Source organism: Gopherus flavomarginatus, chromosome 21 (assembly GCF_025201925.1).
Source record: "Gopherus flavomarginatus isolate rGopFla2 chromosome 21, rGopFla2.mat.asm, whole genome shotgun sequence".
Taxonomy (NCBI): Eukaryota; Metazoa; Chordata; order Testudines; family Testudinidae; genus Gopherus; species Gopherus flavomarginatus.
This window is the reverse complement of record NC_066637.1, coordinates 543,665-570,796: the sequence shown is the minus strand read 5'-3', so window position 1 is coordinate 570,796 and position 27,132 is coordinate 543,665. Positions and strand designations below refer to the sequence as shown.

Sequence of the window (27,132 nt, the reverse complement as noted above, 5' to 3'; positions counted from 1 at the left end):
CCTCACCAATGTCGAATAGAAGGGAATCATCATGTCCCTCCATCTGCTGGCAACGCCTCTACTTACATACCCAAAATGCCATTAGCCTTCTTGGCAACAAGGGCACACTGTCAACTCATATCCAGCTTCTTGTCCACTGTACCCCTACGTCCTTTTCTGCAGAACTGCTTCCTAGCCATTTGGTAGTCCCAGGACCGACCCTTGGGGCACTCTGCTTGAAACCAGCTGCCAACTAGACATGGAGCCATTGATCACTACCCGTTGAGCCCAATGATCTAGCCAGTTTTCTATCCACCTTATAGTTCATTCACCCAGCCCATACGTCTTTAACTTGCTGGCAAGAATACTGTGGGAGTCCATATCAAAAGCTTTGCTAAAGTCAAGGAATAACACGTCCACTGCTTTCCCCTCATACACAGAGCCAGTTATCTCGTCGTAGAAGGCAATTAGGTTAGTCAGGCATGACTTGCTCTTGGTGAATAAGTACAAGCCTTTATGGCAATGGCTGCATACATAGAAAAATATTGTGTAAAATAATGTGTCCAATATCCATAGTTTAGTTGCTATGAAAGGAATGAAGTAAAGACCACAGTACATTCAAGGAGAATTATTTTTTGAATTATTTGCTCTTTTATTCTAGCATGCTGAAATTGCAGAAATTTTCTTGGTTCTTTTGATATTTTCACTGTAGCTGCTGCCATTCTCTGCATTTGAGCTGTTCCGCGAATGCCTTTAACTTTAACCTGCCTAATTTGCTTGCTTGTTTGCTAGTTTTTGTCCCTCTTAAAAATACAAAATAAATAAAATATTTCCTCCTCTCCTTGCTCTAAGAAAATGATTTCCTCGCTTACGCACAGCAAATTGTAGAATCCTATATAGACTGGACTGGTGGCATAGAAACATAAGAGCGGGTTGATCTGGATGTGCTCTCTTGGCCTTAATCAAGCAGCTTCTTCAAGTTAGGAGGAGGAGAGCCATGTAGAAAATCATGCCAATCCCAACGGTTGTCTGTCTTTGTGAAGAACAAGGCTGTTGTGAACATTTGTTTATATCTGCTGTGTAACCCTTACTATTCTCCACTTTATATTTGCATGTATATTCAAGGGCATGCCAAACTTTCATGTCATTGGTGCAACCAAAGAGCAATCGACAGTGAGGAAAAGAAGGATTATTGCTTCAATCCTAGCACTAATAGAAACAGCCCAAATGCAGCTGATGGCAGGGGAGGATGGTGCAAACCAAAACAATACCATAGCTGGAAATATTCAAAAGAGCTTCTAAGTAACATTAATTGAGACTGGGCTAGAAATGACACCTGAAACATGCTTAGGGAAAGCTGCCGTTACACTAGACACCAAGCACCATTCAGGAAAGCCTTTCTGAAGAGGACTAGAGCCTGTGAAACAGCTCTGTGGAGAGGCTCCAGAAACTCTCCTTGCGGCGGAGACGGGGAGATTGGGTTCAACTGCAGTAGGACAAGGAATCAGAGAACACAAGGAGAAAAGGTACCTAGGAGACATTTCTCTAAATGTCCTGGGGAAAGCCAGCTCAGACATTGAGGACTGTCCTGAACACAGCTCCAGGGACAGAAGGTAGATCTCACACTCAGAGCCGTCCCTTGGGTAGGGTGAATCGGGGCGATCACTCTGGGCCCCACACTTTGGGGGGGTCCCTGCGGGCCAGTGCAATTGGCCAGTGCTATTGGTCCCAGAAGAGATTAATCCATCACTTCTTCCCTGGCCCTCCTGCTCCGGGATCTGTGCTTTGGGGGTCCCAGCGGGCCGGGGCGATAGGCCAGCATGGTTGGTCCCAGAAGAGATGAATCTGTCACTTCTGCCCTGGGCCCTGTGCTCCCCGAGGGATGGCCATGTTCACAGTAGAGCCAAAATTGGGTCTGTCACTCACGTCTCCCCTTTAGGAAAGGAAACTCTGGTCTAAGATTAGGTACTAGTAATTAGACGAATTGGAGTTTAACTTTATATGGGCTTGCTTATTAGAAAATGCAGCCTACAAGTATAACTAATGCTACGCATACGAAGACACAATGGTAAAAGAGTTTGACCAGCAAATAGTGTATCCCAATGGGAATAATAATTTTACTGTTTATTATTATTCATATATTTGTATTACAGCAGCACCAACAAATCATCAGAATTAGAAACGGAAAATGCCATTTAATACACTCTTGTAGACTATTCCCCTTCAGCCATGTTAGGATTATTCCCTATGTATATTCTTTGTCTAGTCCTGTTTAAAATGTACCAAGTGATGATGCTTTTGCCACTTACTACAATAGACAACTCCACAGCATAATAGATCTCGGTGGCAGGATTTTCCTTTTAGTCATCACATGTTCAGTAGCGGGGGAGTGTATTGGGCTTTGAGAACCCTATAGTGAAGCAGAGTGTCTTGAGGAACTGAGTTCAGTGGAGAGTGAAGGAAGAAAATCAAGTAAAAAAATTCCTTTTCTTTAATTAGAGGAACAAGAAAATCATCAGCGCTTCTCTCTCTGCTCTTCTTGATTGATGGAGGGCCAGTCCTGTTTCGCTGTGTTTATAAAAGCTTTTGAGGGAGTCAATGGATGCTAAATTTGGAAAGCCATATACAGTGTTTGTTTTGGAAGGGAGAATTTTTCCGAAGGCTGGTTGACTTGTGTTTCTTCTCTTTGGCACCTTTCCCCAGTTTTGTCATTGCTGATTATTCTTTGATCCAGCATGCTGAGATTGGGAAGTCTTGGGATTCCCATTAGCAATAGCTTCCTTTTTGGCCAACTCTGCTTTTCTGATGGACCCACCTCAGGTCTCTTTCAATCATGTTTGATACTTGTGATTTTGCAGTTCTGTTCAGATGAGAATCCCCAGCAGCCTTGCAGCACTAACCCCCTGAAATGGCAGATGGCAGAACTAGAACTTGGGAATCAGGAGCAGTTCCTACAAGAAGAAGAAGTGGCTTGGAGCCTGAAGGAGGAGGAGTAGACTCATGCCATAGGTGAACCTTAAGCAGAAAGGGAGCACATTAGACCCCAGCAGAGGTTTTTCTCGAATTGGAAGTTCTAATTTGATTATATTTTTCTAGGGGATTGTGTACTACACACAATCCTATCTCCATTATCTAAAGTACACATGCCCCTGAGTCCATATACAGGCCACCTTGACAGGCAACTGGTTAAAACAACTTCAGTATCTCAGAATATTAAGATCTGTTTTTAATAAAACCAAAAAAAGTCACTTTGCATAGAAATAGCATAGATTGCGCTCTTTGTGCCTTAGAACTGTTGCTGCTGCCTGCTTTCCATTAGTATCTCTTACTATTGATTCTCAACAAACTTTGTAATCTATTCTGCAGAGAGGAAGGAGGAACCAGCAATGCAATGACAACCATTGACCAGCCCAGGTGGCTCAGGATGAGGTAACAGGCTAGATGCAGGCTGTTCACATTTCCCTCATTTGTTTTTCTTAGCAGTTAGAAAATGTCTTCCTGGCCCAAGTGTGTGTGTATAATGTGGCAGATATCAGGGCAAAATTCCAGGACTGTGGAAGAAGGAGGTGGCTTGTCCTTAAAAATACTTCAAAAAAGGGGAAACTCACTCCTTTCTTTAGCTTCCAAAGCCAATGCAACTTCATGGCCCAGTTGCTGGCATCAGAACAAGTAAGCACCAAGCTCTTGAAGACGTATTTGTTGCCCCTGTAACATGCTGTCACTTCCTGGATGAGTCAGGCAGGAGATTAGGAAAGTGAAAGCCACACATCCAGACCCCGTGGTAACTGCAGTAATAGGGCAAAACACACAGCACAATATGACTGTAAAATGGTGTTGCAATAAGATGTGAAATCTTGTAATGGTTGCCCAAATCTGGGGCTGGCTTGATATGCAACTCGTTCCTGGCTGTCCTGGCAGCAGCAGTTGCCAAGTATCTATCTTATTGTTCTCTATTATTTGTATTATTGTAGAACCAGGAGTCCTAGTTCTAGACCAGGATCCCATAGTGCAGGGGTGGCCAACCTGTGGCTCCGGAGCCACGCGCAGCTCTTCAGAAGTCAATATGCGGCTCCTTGTACAGGCACCGACTCCGGGGCTGGAGCAACAGGCGCCAACTTTCCAATGTGCCAGGGGTGCTCACTGCTCAACCCCTGGCTCTGCCACAGGCCCTGCCCCCACTCCACCCCTTCCCGCCCCCTCCCCTCAGCCTGCCATGCCCTCGCTCCTCTCCCCTCCCCCCCCAGCCTCCTGCACGCCACAAAACAGCTGATCAGGAGGTGCAGGGATGGAGGGGGAGGCTGGGCAGCCAGTGGGTGGGAGATGCTGGGATCAGAAGGGGGAGCTCAGGGGAGGCTGCTGATGTATTACTGTGGCTCTTTGGCAATGTACATTGGTAAATTCTGGCTCCTGCTCAGGCTCAGGCTGGCCACCCCTGCTGCAGTGCTATATGTTGTACAAACACAGAATAAGAAGATGGTCCTGCTCCAGGCAGCTTACAGTCCAAGGCAATAGACAGACACCGACTGACTGGAGACTACAAGAAACAGAGAGACAGGATTGGTCAGCATGATAAGCAGTGTTCTCAGCACACCAGGAGCCTAACCATTGTCAAGTTTTTGTAGGCCTCACACAACAAAGTAGAGTGTTAAGGGAGGATTCTGAAGAAGGTTGGATGAGTTAGTTTTACAAGTGTTTACCAAGAGCTTCTCCCAAGTGTACAAATCAGTATGGGAGATAACAAAGACACTTATTTGAAAAGTTTATCAAGTAAGCGATAGTGGCCAATTGGAGGCAGGAGCTGACTCTGAGAGATGATAGCTAGGAAGGGGATAGATTGTGAAAGGTCTGGAAAGTGAGGACAAACAGCTTACGTTTGATGCAGTAGAGACGAGGGAGCCAGTACAGGGATGCAGAGATAGGGGTGACATGGTCAAAGTGACAGGCTAGGAAAATGATCATTGCATCAATATTCCAAATGGATATCAGTGGGGGCAAGACTGCATTTGTCAAGGCTAGAGAAAAGGATTAAAGTATGTTGCAGTAGTTGAGACACAAGATGATGAAAGCCTAGACAAGAGGTTTTTAGATGTGTGGATGGATAGAAAAGGCTGTATCTTAGAGAGATCACACAGAAAGAATCTGCAAGATTTACACACAGCCTGAGTGCGAGGACCTAGCGAGAGCTCTGAGTCAAAGATGTCACTGAGGTTACAGGCTTGAGTGTCTGGTGGAATGGTGGTGTTATCCACAGTGATTCAGAAAGCGGGGAGGAAAATTAAGAGCTCTGTTTTAGTGTGCTTAGTTGAGTTGATGGCTACACATCCACAGGGAGATGTCAGAGAGGCTGACATTTTAGTTTGGAGAGAAGGACATAAGTCTGGGCTAGAGAGGTAGATCTGTGAGTCATCTCCATAGAGATGGTAGTTGAATTTATGTTTGTAGAAAAGATTATTTTCCCTTGGGAAGCAGGTTATGTCCTTTCCTTTCAGATCCAGAGCTCACTATGGTTACTTATGTATTGTCATCTCAAGGTTAGTTGGGTGCAGTGCTGCCTGGATGGGGCTTCACACTTAAACTAGTTGGAAGTAGTAGCTAGTGAAGAATCAGCTCCCCACTTATCAAGCAATGTGTTTCCTGCTAAGAGCACATCACATGTTAGCTCTGTCAGGTGCACTGGCTGCCAGGTGACTTCCGATTTGATGCTATTGGCTTCGATCTAAAAAGTCCTAAATGGTTTGGATCCTACCTGCCTGAGCCCTCCTCATGTGATGAACCAGTAGTTGCGGTTGCCCAAGACATCCAGGCTAACAGCCTCCTGGTGTAAATGGGATCAAACTAGTGGCAGGGTGTTTCTCAGTGAGAAGTCCTTGACTCTATAACTCACTTCGCACCTTGGGTCACCAAAGCCTGAGTTTGGTGACTTTATGCCAAAAGTCATGTTCCTGTTGGGGTGAGGTTTTCAGAAGTTTGTTTGTTTTATAGCTGTCCATGAAATCCTGTGTAATGCACCTTGACCTGGGTAGATGCAGGACTGCCTATCTGTTGTAGGCAGTAGTTAAAGACAATCCGCTAGTGTTTGCATGTCTGCATCTCTGTCCATGATGCTACTGGGCCTTTAAAACCATGTTTATGTGCTCAGTGAGAACTAACATTCTCTTACATCCTGTCTCATGACACTCCAGGAGATTGCTAGATATATGCAGAACCAGGAACTGAAAGCCTAGTGGAGATCCCATGAGACAAACCTGGAGACAGAGAACAGTGATGAGGGAAGCAACTTATCTGAGCCAAGGAGAAGCAAGGACAAGAAGGTAACATGTTAAGTATCTACCACTTGGACAAAATACTCCAGGTCGCAAGAAGACCTAGCTAATGAGACTGAAGACAGTACATAGAGTCCTCTGTGCTTTTATAATTACAGCAAACCAAGTAACTTGGAAATCTGTCCCAAGGGTTCTATCCTATCTGTCCCAAAAATATTTTTGGAAGGTAGGTGCTGGAAACAAAATTCCCCTAAGGGCTTACTGACCAGAGAAAAGGAGACGCCTGACAGATCAGGGCATCAAAACAAGCTGTGGAGGTTGGTATAGGAAAAATATAAATTAAAAATAAGCAAAATGCTTGAAAGTTTCTCTGCTCCTCACCAGTTCAAAAATAAAATAACCAATCCCCTTCATTTCCTACAAAGCAATCTCCATATTCTGGCAAGCCCTAGTTTTCGTTTTGCAGTTCCAGTGCACAGTTGACACAATTACCAGCACAGCTGTTCACAGTAATCACAAAGACGTAATTCACATAATCTAGTGCTGTCCATGCCAAGTGGAGTTGAGCTTCAGTGCTTTATGCATTGGAAGAATTGGTGATGTTCTGTTCTAAAGGAGCTCATGTGAATATATTATCAGCTGATGGAACCAAAGACTCGGGCAGAAGGGACCCAGCAGGAGAGTGGGGTAGGAAAAAATGAGGAATTAAGAGAAACTTCAGCCAAATGAGGAGCTGGTAATGCTTACTGCTGACCCTTTTCTCTCTGAGGTCTAGTGAGGAATCCAAGCAGCTGACCTCTGTTCAAAGTTCTCCAGATGTACTGAAGCAGCAAAGAATGGTGAGTGTTTCTTTGAGCTGTGGCATGCATCTAATTGTCTGGTTCAATAAGTAGACACTGGACACTTCTTACATGGATCTGGAGGAGAGAATAGGAGTTTAATTGGTCAGCCTGGTTAATGGCTACAAATTTATTTTGATAACTCAAATTCTCCTATTCCTGAAAAATTCTGTTTCAAATTAAAACCTTAAATTGATGCCAGCCATTGAACTATGCCACCCTAATAACCTTCAGGTTAGAGGGAGGGCTGTTTAACACCCATAACATTTAAAGGTCTAATGTGGATGTCATGGTAGTAGACAGAGAGGTGATTGCAGCTGAGATCATAAGGCTGAGTGTGCTTGTAGCCTCTTGCACACACTTGCTCTCTAGCTGTGGTGGTTAGCTAACAAGCTCGCTGGTCTGAGTGATACCACCCCCGGAAAGGAAAGATTTCATCACATAGTGCTATTGGGCAGACACCTACCAGAGGATCAAAACACCCACATTGAGGTAGCAGCGGTGTAAAGCAGCCTGCAGCAATTTCCATTATGCAGTCAGTGGCTGAAATGAATTCTAATATTAGCTGTGGGATGAAAGAATGGTAAACTCTATTTATTTGAATTAACTTAGAGGCCTTAATTCAGAATCAGCTCCCAATTTTCAGACCTCTTTAGTCTCTGGCAAAGTTGCTAACATTATTAGAGTTGAGTAATTCCTCTGAATTACATTAAGGTTAGTTTCAAGAAAAGTCCCATAAAGTATTTACCTTGTAAGGAAAAACTATTCTTTGTTGTATCATTACTTGGGAATGGTAGGGGATCTTTCCCTATTCCTTGCTTTGTTTGAGATGAGATCAGACGACGTGAATTTCAGCTGCTGAATTACAACTTCCTTAAATGAATAAATAACAAATGAAGTTGGTCCAATAAAAGATATTACCTCACCCACCTTGTGTCTGTATAAAAAATGAAACTATAATGCTGATAGCCAAATGCGGCACAGGACAAGGAGTGTCTACTCTGAGCATCCAGGGGATTGTCCAGGGCAATGTTGTTAGTAGCCATGTGATCTAAAATGAACAGACAGAACATATGACACATGCCAGTGATGACCATGGTTTGTTCCTGGGAATGATGCACTTTTGGATCTGGGGTAGCATGTGCTTATGATCCTTTGCCTTTTTAATAACAGGAAGCCAAGTCATACAACTGTGTGGCAGAAGGGAAGGAGTATCGTTAGCACAAAAGTCAGTCTGCGCCCAGTGCCTCTGCTTATTGTACTGTGCTGCTGTTTGGTGTATCCCGAGGGACTCAATAACGCTGACTTTTTTTCCAGTACATAAGAAATAACAGATGTGGCTGAAATGAAATTCTTTGCTAGCTCTCAGCCTTCAGCTCATCAGGGAGGCAGCACGGGCTGCATTCTTACTCTAGTTTAACTCCTGACTTGATGTGTGGTGTGAGACAAGTCTTGAACCTCTTAGTATCCGTTCCACTAGCTATAAAGTGGGGATAATAATCCATCTCTCACTGGGATGTCATGACAATTAATTAGCTAACATTTATAAAACACAGTATAAGTAACATAGGGTCAAAAGCTTACCTTCAAAGTGTGGGCAGGTTACAATTCAAATATAATGGTGTGTTCCTAATACCAGTGGGGGGATTTCATGAATCCACACAGAATTGTAAGAACCAAATTATTCAAACTTGGTCTCACTATAGATCGTATAACCTTCCTCCTTGGTCAATGTACACCACAGAGCTGCCTGTCTTCTGTCTTATAGATCAAGTTAGCATAAACTCTTGTTATTGTCTTAATATAAAGAGGTATGGTTAGATGCTGAGGTACTTGGATCCCCAGTCAGAGGTCAGACCCTGGAAAGGTCAGACTTGCCAGCCCAAGGAGGCAGAATAGACAGAACAAAGTAGGTGGTTTTTTTTCAGATTAGTAATCTCTTATACATATATATTCTGGACTATTTTAAGGCTTTGTATACTTGTGAGGGAGTAAAGTTTTAGAGCCTTGTGCAGAAGAATTATTTTCCAGCTAGTTAAATGCTCTCTCCCTACCACAGTCTCTTTTCATTCAGTGGGATCTCAGGTTCATAACAGTTCAAAGGGCAGTTTGAGGAAATAAAGACCAAGATATTCAACGATTTTCCCAGTACTTTCCCTAGTTAAGCTAATGTACAATGTTGATGTATGAGTCACTCAATGTAGATAAAAGACAAAGAAATACATGCTACTATGTGTCCAATACTTAAAGTTGCAACTGAAATGTGTCCTTGTAAACTCCATCTGAATGTTGTTAGGGGACAAATCCAAATCTTGGTATACCAGCATTCCAATTTCAGGAGACACTTCGGAATTCTGAATCAGCAAAATTCACCTTAAATAAAATAATCTATATTATAACCCACCACAAAACAACCTGAATGCACTAATAGGGACATACATAGGACATGGTAATAAGATACCCCTGAATGTTCTTCTAGGAGGTATGAGGTGGGAGTAAGAGTTACTCTCGCTGTAAGAGAGGACTGAAATGGAACAGTACAAGTTTCAGATCAAGGTTGCCCAGATAAGAAATGACTAGCTGTCTTAGTTCTGTAAACATGTAAGCTCAGAAACTGTCTTCAGACATTTGAAGAAGAAAACTTACAAATATGAAATCCTAAATATCCAAATAAAAAGGCAAAAGTATGTAAATCTGCTGTAACTTTCAATGTTTTAACAGGCAACAGTTTCTCAAAATACTGCTGAAGATTTGGAACCAACTTTTAAGTGAACAAAGAACCACCTGCTGAAGTGTTTGCATTCTGCTCCCAAGGTAACAATACCTAGCCATGCTTAGCTCCACAAGCTAATGCTTAATAAAACCATCTGTCCTCTCACATTCCAGTCCATGCAGCCGTGGTGTTGGAAAAAAAATTGAAAATATCAGAGAGAGACTCCATTACCTATATAAAGTGAAATCTGAGCCCTCATTAATCTAATATTCCCAATATCCCACATGTGCCATAGTTTGTGGTAGGTCCACTTATGTATAAAGTCCATGCTCACAGATCTCTTATGATAGGGTTCCTCATCAGCCCTGGATTGCTAATGTACATTTTGCAAATTTGAAGAAATTATATATGGGGAAACAGGAACTCTGCCTGTAAACAATGACTTGACAAAAATTGGAGGAGTGATGATGAGGATAGATGACTGATACAGCGCAATCTGGACCACTTGGTAACTGTGCAAGCAAACAAAATATCTGCTTTAATATGATTAAAGGTAAATGTATATATTTAGGAATAAAGAATGTAGGCCATACTTACAGAATGGGGGGGAATGCTACCCTGAGAAGCAGTGACTTTGAAAATGATGTGTGGGCTGTGGTGGATAATCAGCTGAAAATGAATTCAATGCTGTGGCTAAAAGAGCTAATGCAATCCTGAGATGTATAAACAGGGGACTCTTGAGTAGGAGTTGAGAGGTTATTTTACCTCTGTATTGGGTGTGACCACTGCAGGAATACTATATTCAGTTCTATTGCCATTGATTCAAGAAGGATGTTGATAAATTTGGAGAGGGATCAGAGAAGAGCCACAAGAATGATTTCAGTGGTTAGAAAACCTGCCTTATCACGACAGACGCAAAGAGCTCAATTCTATTTAGCTTAACAAAGAGAAGGTTAAGGTGCGACTTAATTACAATCTATAGGTCCCTACAAGGGGAACAAATATTTAATAATGGGCTTTCTGGTCTACCAGAGAAAGGTATTATCATATGTGTCAATGAAAGTTGAAGCTAGAAAAAATTCAGATTGAAAAATAAAGTATAAATTTTAACAGCATTATTAACCACTGGAACAATTTTTGAAGGGTCATGGTGGATACTCTATCACCGTCAATTTTTAAATCAAGCTTGGATGTTTTTCTAAAAGATTTGCTGTAGAAATGATTTTGGGTTAGTTCTGTGTTGTACAGGAGCTCAGACTAGATGATCATCGTGGTCCCCTTCTGGTCTTGGAATCTCTCCCATTCTTTCCAATAACACTTTTAAAATGAGGAATTTACACCTGTAACCCGACACCTAGTGACTCAGCTTAGTCCTCCAGCCATTTCTATTACAGCTGGAGTTATTCATTCTATTCCTTCTTTTTGCAGCTGCCCAGTCACACATTGTCCCAGTTGATGGCCATTGGACCTGCCTTTATTCACTGACCAAACGTCAGCCTGAAAAGCTAGGACACCAAAAATCCAGGGACAAGGAGGAAGGTTGTAAGCAGCAGTGAATCCTAGAGCCTTCACCTACAGCCTACTTCTTCTAGCAACAACAAAATATATTTCTTCCCCATAACTGTGAGTTGAATGACGACTCCTTCTTTCTGGCTTAATTACCAATGGCTAGATTTACATAATGCAATTCCTGCCCTGTTCAAGGTTTGCTTTATTACTTTGGTGGAGCATTTTACTGAACTCAGGTGGATGCACAGTGAGGTTGCTATTCCTCTGTGTTAATGAATGGACAGTTTATCAACATAGTTGCTGTATATTAAAATTCAGTTTTAGATGAAAGTTTAACTCTGAGAGAAGTAATTTGTCATGTTGTTGTAAATACAATCAGGGATGAACCCAAGTCTGCATGTCACTTTTTTCCAGGAACTTTAGGGAGCAAATAGTTTCAAACAATTAGATGTGCCATCATGAATTACCAAGTCAAACTGTGATGATACTATTGCGGTTGAAATTCAACTGTACAGGATATTACTTGTTTACCTGCCGATGGGATTAGATCTGAATTCCTTATTTCATCTTGTTAGAATTAAGACTCCAGCACAGCTGCAGTGAGACTAGAAGTGTGCAAACTAATTGCTTTTCCTCAATACCGCGTGGATAAACTTATCTCATTTTTTTCAGAAGAGGAGAAAATAATGGCTTGAAAATATTTTCCAGAAAGTATTGAAGAAACTAAACTTGAAAAAATGTGAACAATAGCTTCACATTTCTCTTGAAGACTGTTATGTAAGTTGAGGAACTGCAAACTTCTCTGACATGCTGCAAGGGAATGGAGCTTTTCAGCTGTGTCTACTGTATACATGATGATAAATGGGAGTTGTTCAAAAGCACGATTATTTCACAAGAACATGTGCTTCTCTGGGATCTAGAGTGGGAATAGGCCATTCATTGTGAACATATTAAAGGCAGGTATTACTGGAATAAGTTCTAGGAAGTACATGAGCCCATGGCTAAGACTTTAATATTTTATAAAGACACTTCACAGATCACTATTGATTATTCAAATACTGTAAAAGTTTTGAAATATGTTAAATAGATTTGCTACAGACATTATTCACTTGAGATAACCTTATTTCCTATAGAGTTGTTTTTGATATGGAGCATATTGAAGTGCAAAGCACATTCTTTATAGACTCATAGACTTTAAGGTCAGAAGGGACCATTATGATCATCTAGTCTGACCTCTTGCACAATGCAGGCCACAGAATCTCACCCACCCACTCCTGTAACAAACCCGTAACCTATGTCTGAGTTACTGAAGTCCTCAAATAGTCATTTAAAGACCTCAAGGTGCAGAGAATCCTCCAGCAAGTGACCAGTGCCCCACGCTGCAGAGGAAGGCAAAAAACCTCCAGGGCCTCTGCCGGGAGGGCTCCGCGCTGCTCCGGTTGGCGGGGAGGGAAGGACGGGGCTGCCCTGCCGAGTTTGCTGCAGGGCACTCCCCTGCTCTGCACCCCGCCCCCTACAGGGTGGCTGGAGCAGCGAACAAAAAAAAAAAACCTGCGGGGGCAGCAAAAGCGATGAAGCAAAACAAACAAACAAACAAAAGGATTGGGCAGAAGCCACCCTTTGGAATCTGCCGCCCCAAGCACGAGCTTGCTCGGCTGGTGCCTGGAGCCGGCCCTGCCTCGGATATATTTGTAGAGAGCAATCATATGCCCCCTCAGCCTTCTTTTGGTTAGGCTAAACAAGCCAAGCTCTTTAAGTCTCCTTTCATAAGACAGGTTTTCCATTCCTCAGATCATCCTAGTAGCCCGTCTCTGAACCTGTTCCAGTTTGAAGTCATCCTTCTTAAACATGGGAGACCAGAACTGCACACAGTATTCCAGATGAGGTCTCACCAGTGCCTTGTATAATGGTATTAACACCTTCTTATTTTTACTGGAAATACCTCGCCTAATGTATCCTAAAACCACATTAGCTTTTTTAATGGCCATATCACATTGCGGGGCTCATAGTTATCCTGTGATCAACCGATACTCCGAGGTCCTTCTCCTCCTCTGTTACTTTCAACTGATGCGTCCCCAATTTATAATCAAAATTCTTGTTATTAATCCCTAAATGCATGACCTTGCACTTTTCACTATTAAATTTCATCCTATTACTATTGCTCCAGTTTGCAAGGTCATTCAGATCTTCCTGTATGCTATCCCGGTCCTTCTCTGTCTTAGCAATACTTCCCAGCTTTGTGTCATCCGCAAACTTTATTAGCACATTCCCACTTTTTGTGCCAAGGTCAGTAATAAAAAGATTAAATAAAATTGGTCCCAAAACCAATCCCTGAGAAACTCCACTAGTAACCTCCTTCCAGCCTGACAGTTCACCTTTCAGTACGACCCGTTGTAGTCCCCCATTTAACCAGTTCCTTATCCACCTTTCAATTTTCATATTGATCCCCATCTTTTCCAATTTAACTAATAATTTCCCATGTGGAACTGTATCAAATACCTTACTGAAATTGAGGTAAATTAGATCCACTCTGTTTTCTGTCTAAAAAAATCTGTTACCTTCTCAAAGAAGGAGATCAGGTTGGTTTGGCATGATCTACCTTTTGTAAAACTATGTTGTATTTTGTCCCAATTACCACTGATGTCCTTAACTACTTTCTCCTTCAAAATTTTTTCCAAGACTTTGCATACTACAGATGTCAAACTAACAGGCCTATAGTTACTCAGATCACTTTTTTTCCCTTTCTTAAAAATAGGAACTATGTTAGCAATTCTCCAGTCGTACGGTACATCCCCTGAGTTTACTGATTCATTAAAAATTCTTGCTAATGGGCTTGCAATTTCATGTGCCAGTTCCTTTAATATTCTTGGATGAAGATTATCTGGGCCCTCCGATTTTATCCCATTAAGCTGTTTGAGCTTGGCTTCTACTTTGGATGTGGTAATATCTACCTCCATATCCTCATTCCCATTTATCATCCTACTATTATCCCTAAGCTCTTCATTAGCTTCATTAAAAACTGAGGCAAAGTACAGTGAAACCCCGCTATAATGCGATGTTTGGGGTCCAAAAACTTCCATCGCGCTAAATGCGGGGTCACGGTATAGCTGGGTTTCAAACCAGTCAGTTTGTCAGTGGTCCCCAACGCAGTGCATTGATGTGCACTGCCTAGTGCTCCTAGTGCCCAGCGGGGAGAAGAGCCGAGGCCCGCCCACCTGCCAGGGACAGAGAACTCCGAGGCTGCAGGTGACGGTGCTCTCTGTCCCCGGCAGGCACGGGGCTGCAGCTTCTCTCCCCTGCCATGGTGTTGGGGACCACTGGTACAGTACTGTATTATGCCTTAAAGGGGAGCCAAACTATGATCATGTTATATGCGATTTTGCGTTATAGCGGGGCGCGTTATTGCGAGGTTTGACTGTATTTGTTTAGATATTGGGCCATGCCTAGATTATCCTTAACCTCCACTCCATCCTCAGTGTTTAACAGTCCCACTTCTTCTTTCTTTGTTTTCTTATTTATATGGCTATAGAACGTTTTACTATTGGTTTTAATTCCCTTTGCAAGGTCCAACTCTACATGGCTTTTGGCCTTTCTCACTTTATTCCTACATGTTCTGACCTCAATAAGGCAGCTTTCCTTGCTGATCACTCCCATCTTCCACTCCTTGTTGGCTTACTGCTTTTTCTTAATCACCTCTCTGAGATGCTTGCTCATCCAGCTTGGTCTAAAACTCCTGCCTATGATTTTTTTCCCCTTTCTTGGGATGCAGGCTTCTGATAGTTTCTGCAACTTTGCCTTGAAGTAATTCCAGGCCTCCTCCGCCTTTAGATCCACAAAATTGGTGCTAATGTTTTTAGTTTTACATTTTCGTGTGTGTTAATTTTCTGCTTCTTGCACCTTTCATAAAAGGCAGTAGCACAGGCTGCTGTTCAGCAGTTCTGTTGGCAAATAAGAACTGTGACCCATGTAGCGTTCTGAACCTTCCTTTGCATTTGTACCATATGTTAATTTCAGTGTATTTCAAGCTCTTTTTATAAACCTACCTGTAGATGTATGCATTATGCCCTTCATATTCCAAGTTAAATAAAACAGCAGTTTTTAAAATAGAAGTTAGCCAAAAAAGGCTCACAGCTGAACTCCTTGGCCACTTGTTTCTTTTACTGGCTCTGGCTTTCATTCTTTTCCATAGCACCAGAATTGACTGACTAAATGCCCCACATACTAGCCTTTAATTTATTGGAAGGATACTTATGTCACATAAAGTACACATAAGTAATTTCTATGAATGTTTATTCCTAGAAATACTTTCTACTAGAATCTGCCCCCTAAGCTGTCCTAGCCCTGGTCAGTCAATTTACTAGCTGAGCATGTGCCCCATGGACTTTACATTTCAGTTCATTGGAATTTTATATGGAGCTTAAATGCTCAGCATAACATACAAGACACAAATTAGGTGTGAGAAGTAAATGTCATTAATGCCAAATCAATCATACGTGGAAATGAGCTCTGTGAGCCCAAAAGCGTATCTCTCTCACCAACAGAAGTGGGTCCAATAAAAGATATTACCTCATCCACCTTGTCTCCAAAAATCAATCCATCAAACAGATCGGAAAAAGTACTGGTGTGTGTGTGCAGGAAAAGAAAGGAAAAGGGAATAAGAATGTCAAGTTCCTCAAGATATGCAGATTCCGTCAGAGTGAAACTCCAACTGATGCAAGTGTTTCCAGGGAAAATACCACTGCTGAGGTTCTAGATTAGAAACTGACCACAGGGTAATCTGTGACATTTGAACTTCTTACAAGAGCCAAACGTTCATTTATAAATAGGGTGGTAGATTTTTTCATTCCTTGGTCATTACATCTTAAAACCTGCAACTATTACTTTATGTAAGGGTCACTTATTCTCCTGTTTGAAAACACAATAATTGAGGAGAAAAAAATGTAGGAAAAGTTATTTATTTTTAAAAAAGTCTTATTTAAAGCAATGTAAATATGTAACTTTACAGGCAGGGCTTCAGTTCCAGACCCTTCTTTTCTTACATTTTGCTTTGTAATCAATTATATACAAATTTGATCAAAACCACTGAGCATGGGTTTGGTGAAAAATTACTGCCATGTAAGGCTTCTGTTGCATGGAGGGAGTGACTGGGCTCTCATTCATCTGCCAGAAGAAATGCACCTTGCCTAGTTTAAAAAACACACCCACCAACACCAGTCTTTACATGACATGTTGACTTCCATTATATTTTTGAATAACACAATGAAAAAATATAATATACATTTATGGTGCTGTAAAAGGGTACAACTATCACTGCCAACGCCATGACTAAAACATACACAATTCCTATTCTTATTCAAATGAAAAGCAATAGTGACTGATCAAGACAAGTATCAGAGGGGTAGCTGTGTTAGTCTGGATCTGTAAAAATGGCAAAGAGTCCTGTGGCAACTTATAGACTACCAGACGTATTGGAGCATGAGCTTTCGAGGGTGAATACCCACTTCGTTGGATGCGTCTGACGAAGTGGGTATTCACCCACGAAAGCTCATGCTCCAATACATCTGATCAAGACAGATATTTTCATGTCAGAAAGTGTATTTCCAACCTCATAGTTCTACCTATGAAATTAGCAACATAGTAAGTTATATTTTGCATGTACCGTATTTAACATATCCAAAAATCAGAGGATAATATTCTAAGATCAAAAGGATGATATAGTCCAGTTGCACTAATCACATGGTCTCAGACCAAATTAACTTGTCACAGTGTATCCAAGGGGTGGGGCAAACTTTTAGACCCAAGGGCCACATCTGGGTATGGAAATTGTATGGCGGACCATGAATGCTCATGAAATTGGGGGTTGGGGTGTGGGAGGGGATGAGGGCTCTGGCTGGGAGTGCAGGTCTGTGGTGGGTCCAGCAAAGAGGAGTTCAGTGTGTGGGAAGGGCTCTGGGCTGGGGTAGGGGATTGGGGTGCCGGGAGGGCTTTAGGGTGGGGCTGGGGATGAGGGTTTTGGGTGCAGGAGGGTGCTCCAGGCTTAGACCAAGGGGTTTAGAGGGCAGGAGGGGGGACCAGGGCTGGGGCAGGGGGTTGGGCATGGGAGGGGGTCAGGGGTACAAGCTCCAGGCAGTGCTTACCTCAAGCAGCTCCCAGAAGCAGCAGCATGTCCCCCCCTCTGGATTCTACACGGACATGCAGACAGGCAGCTCTGCATGCTGCCCCATCCACAGGTGCCACCCCTGAAGCTCCCATTGGCTGGGAACCACAGCCAATGGGAGTTGCAGGGGTGGTACTCAGGGTAGGGGGGCAACATATGGAGCCCTTTAGTTTCCCCTATGTGTAGCAAGGGGAAGGGGGACAGGCCCCACGCCACGCAGCTCTGGAAGCAGTGGCAAGTCCCTGGCCCTGCTCCCCAACAGGAGCGCTCGAACGGGGCAAGTCCTGGATCCTGCTCCCCGGGTTGGATTAAAATGTCTGAAGGGCCAGATGCAGCCCCTGGGCTGTAGTTTGCCCACCCCAGTGTGGCCACTCCACCTACAAAGCCAATCAATGTAACAGCTATTTGGAAAGCACAGAAAAGGTGTTCTGAGGTATTTGACAACCCTGACTTACCATATTCCTTTTAACTTCTAACTAAACTGAATTAGGAAAGCATTCTGTAGGGCAGGATATAGAAGTTCATTCTGGGAGTTGAAATAGTATCGGTCTAGGTTTTTATACCACACCCATTAGTGTGATAGCTGAGCACAAATTAGGAGGGGCTATAGTTCCAGACATAAAAAGAGCTTGTACGCTGACTGCCTGCACTGTACCTAGCTGTAGTCAGTGTTTAGTCTGTAGCTCAGGAACATTAATCTCACTCCCAAACTTTAATAAGTAAGCTATAGCATAGGCATCTTCTACTAGAGGTAACAGAAGATCAGTTTGGTTTGTGGCTCCTGTACTATTGATACTTTTTAGTCTCTAGGGCAAATCATAATATATTAGAAATATTAGTCCCAGCATATGAAAAAAAGTTAGCAAGTTTGCTTTCATTTTAAAGATGCTGCCCAGAGAGTTTAGTTAGAATTTGAGATGTTGACAAGGGCTAATTTTTAAAAAGAGTTTATTTAAAAAAAAAAAAAAAAAAGACCAACTCTTCTGTCTGTAGGACAGTGATGTAGTGAGAAAGACCTGGTTCTTCCACCACTGACTGCATTGTTCAGTCCATAAGTTTTAAAATTCACTTAACCTACTTCTACTCCCCCTCCTCCCCACCCAATTATGTAACTGGGCTCTGGTCCTGTGCGCTGAAAGGAAAGGAAAGGAAACCACAATTGGCTCTCTTAGAAAGTCCCGTTTCTAATGCACCAAGGAATCCCTGAATAGTTTGGATTTGCTACAGTCATCACAGTCTCCTTGTTCTTCCTCTGGAAAGCGGCAGCTGCAGGCGTCTTCCTCCTGAGTCGCTTGCTCAGGCCTTACCTTCACTAAACAGAAAGAGATGATTAACTTGAATTGCATTTTTATTATTCATATGTCATTTTCCCTCAGCAATGACTGCATGGTGTTAACAAGTTATTCAGAATTGTTCAGGTTATTTGACCTGAAATTGCCTTTTTCTCCAAAGATATTTCCTAGTAAGTTAGTCTATTGTGCTTTGCTTTCCCCAGTGCACAGGAGGCTCTCATTGTGAGGAGAGCTGGCAGCATGGAATCTCCAGACTTCAGAGAACAATACTGCTTTCCTCTGTAGATTGAAACACCACTATTGGCACCAAATAGGTTTCATACGTGGATTTATTCTAATCCATATATCAGTGGCAAGGTTGATTTTGCTCATAAACAGGGCTTTGGAGTGGAGCCTGGAGCTGGAGCGCAGAGCAGCTGTGAAGCTGCAGGTTTTTGCCTGGAGCTGGAGCGGAGCCAGAGCACAGCTCCAAATTCCTGCTCGTAAACCAGTTTCTTTAACGAAATTTCTACTAATGGAGATAACCAGCAGAGATTTAGAATAATAGAAAATCAGGGTTGGACGGAACCTCAGAAGGTCATCTAGTCCAACCCCCTGCTCAAGCAGGATTAATTCCCAGTTAAATCATCCCAGCCAAGGCTTTGTCAAGCCTGACCTTAAAAATCTCTTAGGAAGGAGATTCCACCACCTCCCTAGGTAAACCATTCCAGTGCTTCACCACTCTCCGAGTGAAAAAGTTTTTATCCAATATCCAACCTAAACCTCCCCCACTGCAACTTGAGACCATGACTCCTTGTTCTGTCATCTGCTACCACTGAGAACAGTCTAGATCCATCCTCTTTAGAACCCCCTTTCAGGTAGTTGAAAGCAGCTTTCAAATCCCCCCTCATTCTTCTCTTCTGCAGACTAAACAATCCCACTTCCCTCAGCCTCTCCTCATAAGTCATGTGTTCCAGCCCCTAATCATTTTTGTTGCCCTCCACTGGACTCTTTCCAATTTTTCCACATCCTTCTTGTAGTGTGGGGCCCAAAACTGGACAGAGTACTCCAGATGAGGCCTCACCAATGTCAAATAAAGGGGAATCATCATGTCCCTCCATCTGCTGGCAACGCCTCTACTTACATACCCAAAATGCCATTAGCCTTCTTGGCAACAAGGGCACACTGTTGACTCATATCCAGTTTCTCATCCACTGTAACCCCTAGGTCCTTTTCTGCAGAACTGCTTCCTAGCCATTTGGTCCCTAGTCTGTAGCAGTGCATGGAATTCTTTCGTCCTAAGTGCAGGACTCTGCACTTGTCCTTGTTGAACCTCATCAGGTTTCTTTTGGCCCAATCCTCTAATTTGTCTAGGTCCTTCTGCATCCTATCCCTACCCTCCAGCGTATCTACCACTCCTCACAATTTAGTGTCATCTGCAAACTTGCTGAGAGTGTAGTCCATGCCATTCTCCAGATCGTTAATGAAGATATTGAACAAAACCGGCCCCAGGACTGACCCTTGGGGCACTCTGCTTGATACCAGCTGCCAACTAGACATAGAGACCTTGATCACTACCCATTGAGCCTGACAATCTAGCCACCTTATAGTCCATTCATCCAGCCCATATTTCTCTAACTTGCCGGCAAGTTATATACACAAATATACAGAGTCAACTGCTGTTTGACTACAACAGAACATGTACGTGGTTAATTCTACTTTTCTTACCCATCCCATGAACATCTCATGGTTGAAATATCTGATTTTATTTTCAGCTGATAGTTCAAAGTGTGTGCGTGTGTATGTGTATATGTATAAACACACACAGTTTAGTGCCAACATGGTAAAATAGTGTACACAGGTTCTGTACTCCAAAGACCTTACAATTTGAATGGACAAACAATATAAACAAAGGAATAGGTAGCAGAACACAGGGAGATTGTGGAATCAAGAGGAAGCAGAAGAGTGTCACCCTTCAATCTGTTTAAATTTTATGTTTTGGATTTTCAGCTAACATGTTAACTCCTCTCTCTGCAGGGAGGGTTTATAAGCTTTTTGGAGGAAATCCATTTTCAGGAAGGACATGAAGGGGAGGACTGAAACTTGCCAGATCAAGTCAAGGACGGAGTTCCAGCTGCAGGAAGCTTCACAGGAAAGGGTGTGGACTAAAGGATGGGTTTCCTTCCCTTTTCTTCCTTCCATGTCACTTGTGAGACACATTAAAAGATTAGCCAAGACACACTCCACAATACCTCCAAGGTGCATAAATACATAGAACCATGAGATACTAATTAAACCATGGAGGGAGTAGTCTTAGCATGTTGTGACTGGCATTCTGTTGGGAGTTCAAAACCCAGATTGAGGTGGCATGTAACATACTGTGTTCTTAGCTCATGCCTGTCTAAGTAAACATGTCCTTCCCCATACAGAAGCAGAGATACTGAGGAAGATAGGAGGTTTCTCTACCATTGTGCAGGTGGTGATGTCCCACTGGTACACCTAAGAGTGTCATTTCCTGGGAGCTTCCTGTGGTTTCATTTGTTGTCGGTCTTAGGCAGGTAGGAACCTGTCAAATATTGTATCTTTACAAAATTGTGTCACCTCTAGAGCTGGGTCACACTTTTTGGCCAAATAGTTTAGTTTCCAAAAAATGCTGTTTCGATGAACCTGCAACTATTCATGAATTTCCTAGCTAAAACTAATTGGGTCAAAAACTTTTTCAGCACCAGCGTCAGAAACGCATGTGTGTCTGTATGTCGTCCTCCTAAACTTTTGCCCAGTGGTCAGGGGACTTGACACACCACTTTGATTATGCAGAGAGATGATTCAAGTTTTCATAGCCTACCTCCCAAGTGAGTGCCTTAATCACCAGGCTATAAAGTTATTTGCATTTTCTCTTTGGCCCAATGAATATTTAAGTAGTTAATATGAAGTGAAACAATTTCAACAGAAGAGACTGAGAGCAACCCACACAGAATAGCCTATAGCCTGGTGCTTCAGATGCTCATTTGGGAGGGAGGAGATGTGAGTCTGAGTCCCTGCTCCACAGTGTGGATTCAAATGTGGTTCTCCTCCATCCCAGGCAAGTGCACTAAATCACTGGGATAAAGGTTAAAAGGGGACAGACATGGATGGAGACACACACTTTTTCTGACTGAAATGAAACAGATGATCCAAAATAGACTCTTCCAATTTGCATACAAAGTCTGAATGTTTTCTGAACGGAACCAATTTTTTGTTTTGATTTTTAATTTGCTGGCTGACTCCAAAAAAATAAATTACTCACCGAGCTCCAGTCACTACCAAATCCAAAGGGCCATCCTTTGTAACATTTCTAAAGCTAATTTCCTCCCAATAGCCTGATTTTTTTTTTAAATAATAATAAAAAACTAAAATCTGATTTTCTTTTCACAGTATAGTGACTGATGTTCAAAGAACACATTTTTAAGTTCAACTATGCTGCTAGCTTTCAACGAAACTCTGAAATCTGGATTCTTGCCTGCTTGCCCACCACTAGGAAAAGGAAGTTTGTAGGTAGCATGTCTTACTTTTCTTGAACATAGCAGGTAGTTTCTTTTTGTCGCAGATGCTGAAGCACACATACAAAGGCAGCAGAAACATTATGCATACCACCACGGCCACAGTAACAGCGATCCCAATGGTGACCACCTGAAGATCCTTCCCTAAGAAGCAAAAATATTCCTTAAAAAATGATTGCAGAGCAAAGCTCCCCTGCAATGGAAGCAGCTGGATTATTTGTCCCTAAACAACAAGAGTTACTTTTGTTTTTGCTTTTACTGCTCAGAGTTGCTGCTACTGTGAGACAGGAGACAAATAAAAGGACCCTTAAGTTCAGTTATAAACATGAGAGTTATAGTTTATTTAATTCCAAGGCAAGCTATAACTATTTCACTCTAGTGAGGAATTATTATGTAATAACTCACCTTGTACATGGATAGGGACTATGATGGAAATGGGGGATGGAGTCCTAGTTTCTGAAGCTTGTTCGCAAACCACATCACTCCTATTAGTCCCATTCACCAGGACCTTATCTGGAAGGCATCTTAAACATGTTAAAAAAAAAAAAGTATGAAAATGAATTAAACTCCAACCCAAAAGCTATATCTCTTGTTTTTTAAAAAAGTACTTACTTTGTCCATTGTCTGCAGGGACCATTGGTCTGATTGTTAAATGTCCCACTGGGACAAGTTTGGCAAGCTTTGAAAAAATACAAAGAGTTACCATTTATATAAACTGAAGTTTAACATGGTGCAAGACACATTATTGTACAGCTGAGCAAAAGTAATTTAGCATTTCTTTATCAATGTTCATCATCAATGGCTTGTATAAACACAAATGTAAGGATTGGTAAAGGTCTTACATTAACTAAGTCAATATTTTAATAAGTGGCTTTCTCTGTAAACAAGTTGCTCGAGGCCCCTGAACTTGAGCTGACAGGACTAATTCTGTTAATATATTTCCAGTCAACTATCCAACTATGAGCTGTGCCCCAAGACCAAATTGTCTCTATTCTTGTTATTCCAGAGTTCTGCAAGTATCTTTTCTTTGTCACTGGTAAACATAGGCCTTGGTCGTTTAGGATAAGGTCCTACTAAATTCACAGCCATGAAAAATGCGTCATGGACCGTGAAATCTGATCTCCCACCATGAAATCTGGTCTTTTGTGTACTTTTACCCTATACTATACAGATTTCACAGGGGAGACCAGGCTCTCTCAAACTGGGGATCCTAACCAAAAAGGGATTTACAGGGGGGTCGTGGTATTGCCACCTTCACTTCGGCTGCCCTCAGAGCTAGACAGCTGGAGAGCAGCTGCTGTTGGCCAGGCACGCAGCTCTGAGGGCAGCGCACCTGCCAGCAGCAGTGCAGAAGACAGCGCCGTTCTCCAGCAGCAGCACATAAGTAAGGGTAGCAGTACCAAACCCCACCCCCAGCTACAATAACCTTGTGACCCCATCACCCCAACTCCATTTTCGGTCAGGACCCCTACAGTTACAGCACCCTGAAATTTCAGATTTAAATAGGATTTTAAAAATTTTGTGATTTCAGCTATGACCATGAAATTGAACAACTTGGACTGAATTTGGTAGGGCCCTACCTATGTTAACGGAGTTTTACTGAGCTAATGAACCAGCAAATAATACAATAAGGCCCCAATTCTGCAAACAGTCACTTGGACTTTTCTACTATTATTGGCACCTTAAGAGTTTTACATAGAGTAACAGGACAAAGGCCGCCATACCTTCTTCAAGAGGTTCCTGACCTACGCCACAGTTTTCTACACATTTAGAACAGTCTTTTCCAATACAGCGATGCCCATCCTTACATGCACATTCTGCATCCATTGTTGGAGAACACTCCCTTTTATATTTGAATTTCCCTGTAGAGCAAAAACAGATATCCCATATTGACACCCATTCCGCTAAGAATCTGGGACAGAAATGAGCTCATCCTAAAACATTGTAACAGGGCTGTGATGAGCAGAGGGACCTCCTGCATGATTTTCTTCAGAGGATTCAAGCTGAGAGTGCAGGCCAGAAAAGTAAAATGGATGCACCAAACTGATTTTCACTTTTTAAAAAAAAGTTAACTTAAGAACAGCCGTACCGGGTCAGACCAAAGGTCCATCTAGCTCAGTATCTGTCTACCGACAGTGGCCAATGCCAGGTGCCCCAGAGGGAGTGAACCTAACAGAAAATGATCAAGTGATCTCTCTCCTGCCATCCATCTCCATCCTCTGACAAACAGAGGCTACGGACACCATTCCTTACCCATCCTGGCTAATAGCCATTCATGGTGGTGAAGTCCATAAATTTATCCAGTTCTCTTTAAAACACTGTTATAGTCCTAGCCTTCACAACCTCCTCAGGTAATGAGTTCCAAAAGCTGACTGTACCCTACATGAAGAAGAACTTCCTTTTATTTGTTTTAAACCTGCTGCTTATGAATTTCATTTGGTGACCTCTAGTTCTTGTATTATGGGAATAAGTAAATTAACTTTTCCTTATCCACTTTCTCCACATCACACATGCTTTTATATACCTCTATCATATCCCCCCTTAGTCTCCTCTTTCCCAAGCTGAAGAGTATGAGCCTCTTTAATCTTTCCTCATATGGGACCCTCTCCAAACCCCTAATCATTTTACTTGCCCTTTTCTGAACCTTTTCTAGTGCCAGTATATTTTTTTTTCCTTTTTAGTAATACAAGGGTATCCAAACTGAGCCCAGTTGAGGGCTTTATTACAAAAGCCCTTATGACAGCTAGGGACCAAATTTTTGCTTACATACTTATTACAGTCACAAAAATACAGCCATGCACTTCTGACTCACACAAAAAACAAGAGCTGGGGTATATTAACATATCTACCTTTCCACAATTTTATTTCCAAGTGAAACTTTGCATGGGGGGAGGGGGGGGAACAGCATACAGAGATATGCGATTTAAAAGGCCCATGGATCTAGAGATTATTAATCATGTACCAACAGTGCGCTTAGCTTAGCTTCCAAGGCTGAACAATTCCATTTACAGTTCAACGTCTATGCATACTACACAATGCTATGCTCACACACCTACTAGATCAGGGATGGGCAAACTACAGCCTATGGGTCGCATCCGGCCTGCCAGTCATTTTAATCCGGCCCTCAAACTCCTGCTGGGGAGCGGGGTCTGGTGTTTGCCCCTCTCGGGGGGAGGGGAAGCAGGGTCAGGGGCGCTCCACATGGCTCCTGGAAGCAGCGACGTCTTCCCCGCTCCAGCTTCAATGTGTAAGGGCAGCTAGGGTACTCTCCTCCACACACTGACCTCGCCCCAAGCACCATCTCGCAGCCCCCATTGGCCAGGAACTGCGGCCAATGGGAGTTGCAGGGGCAGCACCTGCAAATGGGACAGCATGCAGCAGAGCCTCCTGGCTCCACCTCTGTGTAGGAGGTGGAAGGGGAACACGCCACTGCTTCATGGAGCTGCTTGAGGTAAGCACCCCGGGCCGTCCTTACTCATACGCAAAGTACGCAGTTGCGTAGGGCACCAAATTTCCTGGTGCCCTGCACAGCTTCATACTGCTCCAGCCCCTGCCCCCCTCTTCACACTCCTGCTCTGCCCCAGCCCAGCCCCCACTCCACCCCTTCCCCAAAGCCCCTACCCTGCTCCACCTCTTAGGACTGCAGCAGGGCCAGGCTTGCACTCACCATCAGGGGGAAGTGCAGGGACCCAGCCCCAGCTGCATCATGAGTGAGTGCTGGGGGTGGTTCCCCCACCAGCCCACCCCCATGGCTATGTAGGACCCCTGAATAGCTAGGGATGGCCCTGTAAGTGCCACCCAGAGCCTGCACCTCCTGAACCACCCCCCTGCCCCAGCCCTGATCCCCCTCCTGCTCTCTGCATGCCCCAAGCCCAGTCCGGAGCATCCTCCTGCACCCAAAACCCCTCAGCCCCAGCCCCACCCCAGAGCCTGCACCCAAGCTGGAACCCTCACCTTCCCCAGGCCTCTGCCCCAACCCTGATCCCCCCTCCTGCCCTCCAAACCCCTCGGTCCCCGCGCAGAGCCCCCTCCCGCACCCTGAACTCCTCATTTCTGGCCCCACCCTGCAGACCCTCAACCCCAGTTTTGTGAGCATTCATTGCCCGCCATACAATTTCCATACCCAGACGTGGCCTGAGGGCCAAAGAAAGAGGTCCCCCCGGCCCCAGAGAGACCGTCTGGGCAGTAATTCAGGCAGCCGGGGCTATGGAAAGGGGCGGGCGGGGCAGCACCTACCTTCACACCTGCGGCACCTGGTGCAGCTCTCCCGGGCACTGACAGCGGCGGAGAAAGTGCCCCTGGGGCAGGCGAGACACACTTCGTCCGGGCTCTTCCCACAGTCCGCGCAGCCGAGGAACTTGCCTGCGAAGGAGCCAGAGAGAGTGTCTAGCTGCAGCCGCGAGAAGCGGCCCGCTGCCCCCCGGCCCGGTCCCCTCCCCGGCCCGGAGCACTTACCGGGCGGGCAGAGCTGGGGGAGCGCGGGCGTCAGGGCCGCCGAAGCCAGGCTCAGCAGCAGCAGCGCCGCCGCCGTCACCAGAGGAGAGTGGTCGCGTCCCATGGGCTCCGCGGCGGGGCGGGGCGTCTCCCTGCGTCTGAAAGGCAACACACCGGCCTGAGCCGGGCCGCACGCCGGCCCGGCCCGGCCCGGCCCGGCCCCGCCCCGCCCCAGGCAACCCGCCGGGAGAGCCCGGAGTGACTCCGGAGGGAGCCCGCCGCCCTCCGAGCCGGGCCTTACCTGCGAAACGGCCGCGCCTCCTTCCCGGCCGAGCGCCTCCCGGACTGTGCCTGCGCCGGGCTCGGAGCGGCCCTTGTCTGACCGCCCCCAGCGCGCTGAGTCACCGGCCGCCGGGGGCGGCTGGCGG

General features: G+C 44.1%; 1 protein-coding gene across 6 annotated transcripts; it reads right to left on the bottom strand.

The window, feature by feature from the left end:
• Positions 1-2,110: 2,110 nt before the first annotated feature.
• TNFRSF9 (TNF receptor superfamily member 9) lies at positions 2,111-27,132 on the bottom strand. 6 transcript variants are annotated; one of them, XR_007770810.1, is made up of 11 exons: positions 27,006-27,081; positions 26,726-26,862; positions 26,507-26,632; positions 23,995-24,132; positions 22,883-22,949; positions 22,676-22,794; positions 22,280-22,414; positions 8,666-9,454; positions 8,012-8,132; positions 7,039-7,159; positions 2,112-3,764 (listed from the first exon to the last, which is right to left on the bottom strand). XR_007770810.1 is itself a non-coding variant. In XM_050931832.1 (8 exons), the coding sequence occupies exons 2-8, from the start codon at positions 26,826-26,828 to the stop codon at positions 9,441-9,443; spliced, it is 702 nt and encodes a 233-aa protein (XP_050787789.1). In that variant the 5' UTR covers positions 26,829-26,862; positions 27,006-27,081; the 3' UTR covers positions 8,003-9,440. The 6 variants fall into 6 exon arrangements, 2 of the variants coding, with proteins under 2 accessions (XP_050787789.1, XP_050787791.1); XR_007770808.1 differs by having other exon boundaries at positions 2,111-3,764; positions 8,012-9,454; XR_007770809.1 differs by having other exon boundaries at positions 2,112-2,994; positions 8,012-9,454.

Bases quoted from the DNA above. Each gene is read 5' to 3' on its own strand.
- TNFRSF9 (XM_050931834.1), bottom strand. From the start codon at position 26,828: ATGGGACGCGACCACTCTCCTCTGGTGACGGCGGCGGCGCTGCTGCTG. The intron at 26,633-26,725 runs GTAAGTGCTCCG...GCTCCTTCGCAG, and splicing joins CCCCCAGCTCTGCCCGCCCG to GCAAGTTCCTCGGCTGCGCG. The intron at 18,773-22,279 runs GTAAGACATGCT...CTTTCTGTTTAG, and splicing joins ACCTGCTATGTTCAAGAAAA to TGAAGGTAAGGCCTGAGCAA.